This window comes from Aptenodytes forsteri, unplaced genomic scaffold (assembly GCF_000699145.1).
Source record: "Aptenodytes forsteri isolate BGI_AS27 unplaced genomic scaffold, ASM69914v1 Scaffold444, whole genome shotgun sequence".
Lineage (NCBI taxonomy): Eukaryota > Metazoa > Chordata > Aves > Sphenisciformes > Spheniscidae > Aptenodytes > Aptenodytes forsteri.
In genome coordinates this window covers 83,593-89,706 of record NW_008794178.1, presented here as the reverse complement: position 1 = coordinate 89,706, position 6,114 = coordinate 83,593, and the positions used below count along the sequence as shown (strand labels likewise).

The 6,114-nt window shown below is 60.9% G+C and overlaps 1 protein-coding gene across 2 annotated transcripts in view; it reads right to left on the bottom strand.

The window, feature by feature from the left end:
* The window catches only part of LMAN2L (lectin, mannose binding 2 like), a 7,690-nt gene extending 2,148 nt beyond the window's left edge, over window positions 1-5,542 (bottom strand). Inside the window, exons 1-6 of one of the 2 annotated variants that reach the window (XM_019473516.1) lie at window positions 5,428-5,540; window positions 4,485-4,567; window positions 2,741-2,773; window positions 2,216-2,377; window positions 2,029-2,143; window positions 572-691 (exon numbers count right to left, since the gene is read on the bottom strand). In XM_019473516.1, coding sequence (XP_019329061.1) covers window positions 572-691; window positions 2,029-2,143; window positions 2,216-2,377; window positions 2,741-2,773; window positions 4,485-4,567; window positions 5,428-5,521 — 607 coding nt within the window. In that variant the 5' untranslated portion in view covers window positions 5,522-5,540. Of the gene's footprint in view, window positions 1-571; window positions 692-2,028; window positions 2,144-2,215; window positions 2,378-2,740; window positions 2,774-4,484; window positions 4,568-5,427 lie in introns of both variants that reach the window. The other variant, XM_019473518.1, reaches the window with a different exon arrangement.
* Between the last annotated feature and the right edge of the window lie 572 nt (window positions 5,543-6,114).

The following is a 6,114-nucleotide window of genomic DNA, read 5'->3' as shown; positions in this document are numbered from 1 at the left end:
GTTCCCCCCCCCACACCGACACACCGGTAACCCCACGCACACCCTGGCAGGCTCGCGCCATCCCAGGGTTTGGCTTCCCAAAGCTTTTCAGGCCCAGCTCACTGTAAGCCGTGAGACCTCGGGGCACGCAAGGGGCTCGTGGACGCGTCTGCGGTAGGATTTCCAGAGGGGGAGATGACACTGTCGAGGTTCAAACCTCCACGAGCTTTCCAGGGGACCAGCACACCCCGTTCTGGTCATGGCACGACCGAAGCGGAGCGGATAGGCTCAGCCCGGCGGGCCAGGGCAGCACTTCTCCGAGGGCGAGGGCTGCTGCCCACCACGCCCACGCCAAACAGAGACGGGCCGCGACACGGGTTGGGTCACACAGCTGGCAACAGCCACCGTCGGTGGGAGGAACGGGGCACGGACCTCCCAATTCCAGCTGGAGCTCGGCTGGTTTGCTGGCGAGATGACGTGGTTTCTGCTCCGCAAGCACCACAGCTCCATGACCCTCCCGGTCCCGTCCCCCCCCCCCAAATCCCTGCGGGTCCCACCTTCCCCCTGCGTGAGGCCGAAGGCTCCTACTCACTTCCCGGCAGCTTCAGGTTGTCCACGACCGGCAGATACACCTCTCTGTCCTGCTTCTCCTCCTCCGGCGTCCGCTCCACCGTCAGCTGGTAAAGCTTCAGCGAAATGATGTCGTGGTTGTCTGGAAGCAGAGCAGAAAACGTGTCCCGAGGCGTCGCCGACAAATACGGTTCCGTGTCGGGGATTCGAGTGCCACAGGCAGCACCGCGGCCGCTTGGGGCAAAGGCGCCGGCTCTCCCCTCCCAAGGAGGGGGCGGGGGGGTGGGGGGGGCAAGACTCACCTCCGCAGGGCAGGGTCTACGCCGGGCCAAGAGCTGCGCCCCGGCGCAGGGCCCGCTGCCAACAGGACCCTTTAAACTACTTAAACTGAAAAACCAACAGCCCAGACCGGGAGATCATCTGACTCGAAACCGCTCAGCCACCCGAAGGGAACGCGTTAGCATCGGCCTCGCGTGGCCCTGCTTCCTTCGCTTGTGACGGCGGAGCTATTAGTGGGACAAGGCGAGCGCTCCACGCCAGCCTGCCAGCTCCCCGGGCGCTGGGCAGAGATCTGAGAGAGAAAAGGAACTTTTGTTGGAGCCAACAACGGGCCCAGAAACCGGCCATCAATGCGCTTTTGTAGAGGCGTAACTCAAATCGGGCTTAAAACCTGCCGGAAGGGGCACGGCGGGGTAACGTCAGGCCTCACGGCACCTCGACCAGCGCCGGGAGAGAAATATTACGCTGAGGAAGGCGGGGGGGCTTTAGCTCTCTGCAAAACCCAATTTACATCGGCCCACGTTGCACCACCGTTTCCAGGTGCGCCTGGCTGGTCCCTCCCTCAATAACGGGCGGGCGATAGGTCTCAGGATGTGAAATCCAAAGCGAAATACACCCAGGCACGTCCCAGAGACGGGGTCAGAGAGCAGGAGGAAGCATCGCGGCTTGGCTGTGACGCCTGGGGCGTTTGCGGCGACGGCAGTTCTTTCCGGCACTGCCCTCGGGGCTAACCCAGGCACCACGGGTTGAGGCAGGAGAGTACAGGAGGAGATTTTTTTTCCCCCCCCTCAGTGCTCATCCTGTTTTTACTCCTCCCAAGGCGCGTGTTTTGGAGACAGACCCTCCGGCTGAGCCGGTAGAGCCGCTTCGCTGCCGTGTCGTTAAGAGAGGCTGCCCGAGGTCAGGCCGTGGCCCTGAGCTCAAGGAAAAGCGGGAAGCGCTGCCCAGACAAAGCACTCGGGGGAGCAACGTGCCCAGACGGGGCTTTTGGCCCCCGGGGGTTCCCTCAAAAATTAAAAAAAAAAAAAACAACCCCCCAAGGCTCCCGCTCGCAGCTCAAGGGTGTTTAAAGCATGGAAAGGTCCTCACGTGCTTCTGTTAAGCCCCACCAGGTACCGAGCTGCACCTCCAGACACCCAAAGCTGCGCAGGAGCTGCCAGAGCTGCTTGGGAGACAAGGCTGGGGACCCCGGGGCAGTACCTGACAGGTCTCCGGTGACAGAAGAGGTCCCGAAGTAGTACCCGCGGGGCAAGCGCACGCCCGGCACGTCGATGCAGTCTCGCCACTCGTGCTTACCGTCGATATCAATCAACACCTGGGAAAGAAGCGGGTCCCTTAGCCCCGCCGTGGCCCCGCTGCCCGCTCTGCCCCGGCAGGCAGCACTCACCGTCAGTCTCCTCTTCACGTAGCGGATCACCAGGAAGGTGTCGTGGTTGAGGTTGCGCACCATGGCCGTGCAGCCCCCCAGTTCCGTCGGTCTCCCGTCCCGGTCGTGGTCGTAGGTGAGGGAGCCGTTGTTTACCATGGCCGAGATGTAGGGGAAGACACGCTGTCGAGGGGAGCAAGGCTGGGGGTGAGTTTCTGTTCTCGCTCTGCCGGCCGCCCCCGCATCCCGGCACACCTCCGGGGTCAAGAGCCACGACGGCCCTACGGACCCCAAACTCCTTCACACACACACACGCCCCCCCAAGAATCCGTCTCAACAAGACAACGGCACGATCCCACTTCATTCCCCCAGCCTTCCTCGGGCTCAACCTCAGCTCCCAGATGTCCGGGATGGAGGACAGCCGGTTTCCATGCAGCCTCCCGGTTCACACAGGGATTTCTGGAGCTTGGAGGAAGGAATTCCTCGACCGTGAGCCAAGGTGAAACCCGACAGCTTGGGAACAGGTAGGTCAGCAAGAGCAAGTACCTGATTTCCCGGGCTGTACCTCCTCTTCTGAGCCTGCCAGTCCAGGGTTATCGCAAAGCAAGAAAGAGCACAGAAGCAAGACGGTCACAGACCAGAGTTTAGTATTAACCTGCAACCTGGAAACTTCCTCCCTGGAGAGCTCAGCGCGTTATCGGCTTAGCGGGGACTAAAGCAGAGCGGGGTTTAGGTGTTAGGTGCCGAATCCCAGGACACACGGCCAGGGAACGGTGCCGGCGGGCAAAAGCCACGTCAAGTGTTGCCACGTACGGCGTTTCCCCCTCCTTGTCGCGCAGCAGCTCGCTCACACAATAAGCCAGAGCCCAACGGGGGGGACACGTGGGCCGCGACCGCTCCCCAGGGACCCTCAACTAACCTGTCCCTCTTCCCTCGAGAATAAGACACTTCTTTTTGTTCTTTTAAAGGCGAGGGAAAGCAGCCGTGAACCCCCACGCCATTACAGCAACTGGCCGATCAGCATTTCTCCATCTCTTCCCTTCCTTGGCGCTCGACCGGAGGAGGGCGTGCGTTCGCGCTGGCCCGGAGGAGGGCAGCCCCCTCCGGCTGCAGACCGGGCTGGGAAGCCGGACGCCCACGTTCCACCGATTATTTCTTTTAAATAAGACCCGCTGCGCATCCCTTCACCCCACAAAAGCGGAGCTGCCGCCACCCCGCCAATCAACAGGATCCATCCAACACTGCGTTAATCCCCGAGCGCTGCCGGTGACGCGGCGCCAGGCGGCTCGGAAAGGTTTTTAGGAGCACAAAGTCCACCCCTGCGCCAGAGCGGCTCGCTCGGAAAGGTTTTTATGAAAAGTCCACCCCTGCGCCAGAGCCGGCTGCTTTGGGCGTTTGAACAAAAGCCAGTAGTTACTCAACGTTCGTTTGGCAGCTCCGAGGTCAGGGCACGTCCCAACTTTTGTCTCTCTCCCCGGGATGAAGGGGGTCCTGCGGGGCGGTGGGCTTCGCCCCGAGGTCTTGGGGTAAAAGAGCGCCTTTTTTTTTTAGGGGAAGCTAGAATTAAGAAAGGGTCCAGCTTTGGTTTTGGAGTGATGAAACCGATTCCAGCACCAGGGTGGGAAGGGCCCGGTTTTAACTGCCTCCGCGCTCCCTTCTCCACGGGAACGGATGCCAATAAACCCCAACCAACCAACCGACGCATCAGGAACGCAAAGGTCTTCAGACGGGCACCTTTCAAAGAGGCAGGGCGCAGTCACGCTGCATCCCTGAGAGCAGGGAAAGCCTCCTGCCGACTAGCTGCCGTGAAACAGCCCCGTCGCGCGGGCAGGCCTGGGCTGGCAGCGCCGGTACCGCTCTACTCAAGGTCTACAAAGACCACGCTCTTGGTACAGCTTCACCTCAAGCGCTACTTGCTGGCAGCCTCCAGAAAGCACAGGAGCTCGCAACGCAGAGGTGGTGTCGTCAGCTAGTTTTCTCCTGCCCTGAAAGCTTTTTCTCCGGGTAAAGCCGACCACAAAACCACCCCGCAGCTTTTCACGTCTCTGAAGAGTTATTGCCTCACTAGGAAGAAAAGCCAGCTACGCAGAGCGCGGCGGGGAAAGGCAGTGGAGAGGGAGCAGAGCAATACCCGGCCTCCGATTTAAGAGCTCAAAAAAAAAGAGAGATCGCACCGCGCCGACGAAGAGCTGCGCTCGCGGCGTGGCGAGCCGTAACCTCGGCGCTGCCCGTGCCACGCTCCGCGGGCAGCTGGCAAGCAGCACAGTCCCGTCTACCCTGCCTAGCTCACCTCCTGCTGCTTCTCCTCGTTTGGGTAGGTGTCCACGAACACTCCCAGGCCCAGGAAGTTATCCTTACTTCCAAAGACAGGTCCTAGAAGGGAGGAGAGGCTCTGAATAAGGGCGGCAAGGCCAGGCAGGCGTCGCAAAGGGTTGGTCACCCATCCCCTTCGTGTTGTTCTCTGTATCAGGTAACGAGGCAGGCGCTCTCCAGACTACGCAGGGGCAGGTTTACCCTCAAGTCACATAACTGCATCAAAACCCACACGCAGGTCGAGCCTGGGAGGACGTACGGGGTGAGGGCACGCGAAAGCGGGGAGACCCCGGTCGGACACTGCGATGGGGGAGTCAGCGGGGAGGGAGCTTTTGCCCCCAGCTTCCACCTGCTTCTGTAGGACGGAGCTGCGTCACCTCTTCAAAGGCCGGAGACAGAGGTGAGCGCTAGAGAGCTCCACGCAGTTAATCAAGCGGTTAATCGAGCACGCAAGACCCTCCGGGCAGGGAAGTCGGAAGGCAAGATCAAATCCCCTGCCCTCTGCCGGTCAAGGATCGAGCTTCCTCCGCGGTCTGTTTTTTTTAAGGAGCGGGAAGCCCCAAGCTTCCCGTTACACCGCCCATCTCAAGATCAAGGCAAAACAATCCCAAAGCCGCCTACCCCCGAGCTGACCCCAGCCTCCCGGGACCCCCGTAAACCCCCAACCCAGGGTGCCGAGGCTCAGAGGCAGCCTCACGCACGCTCTTTACTCCCTCTTTGCCTGCCAGGGCGAAAGAAAAACAGCCCCAGGGCCCCGAAACACGGCAGTTCCCCAGGGGACGCTGCAATTCCCCACTGCGATTTCCCCAAGCGAGCCTGCAGCTCAGGGAGAAGGCGTCCTCAAGAAGGTGGCGCGCGCGGCCCGACCCCTTCCCCTCGAGGCACGGCCTCCACCTCGGCAGCTACCGCCGGCGCTTTACCTGGCTGCATGCGATCTTTGGTGTACCAGATAGCAAAGCCGTCTCCGTTCAGGTTTTTCTTGCCTTGCCCGTGGATTTTAAAATGCACCTGCATCTCCCAGTCCCGGAGGTAACACGGCTGCGAGAGAAGGAGCGAGGACGTGAAATTAGGGTGTCCCTCGTGCCAGCACCCGCCGCTTCCCTGCCCACGAGGGTCAGGGGCCGGCGGGGACGGACCACCGCAGCCGGCTGCGCCGTCCCCTGCCCATCGCAAGAACCGGCAGCTCCACGCGCCGCCAAACCGGAGAGCGCGCCGACGCTCCCCGTTTCCCTTGCCAACAGACCATGCTGTCCTATATTTTGGATGCGAGCAAGAATAATTAACCCCAAGGGACATCATTAAGCCGAGGGAATCGGTCGTTACCCAAAGCTATAAAAAAGCCAAGGAACCGATTCTGCTCTCGCGCTATTCTGAGGCGACAGCAGCTCCAGCAAAGTCAGTAACTCACACCCGGGAAAAAGAGGGCAGAAAAAGCCCGAGGAGCAGCTCCAGCTTCTTAATTGCTGACGAGCCAATTATTTCTTGAGCTACCACCAAATTCCCCGCGCTAACGGGCACACAACACGACGAGCTCGTAACAGATCCGCTCACGCAGCGTTGCGAAGCCGGCCGGTGGCTTCGCTGGGAAGCCACAACATTTCGTGGGA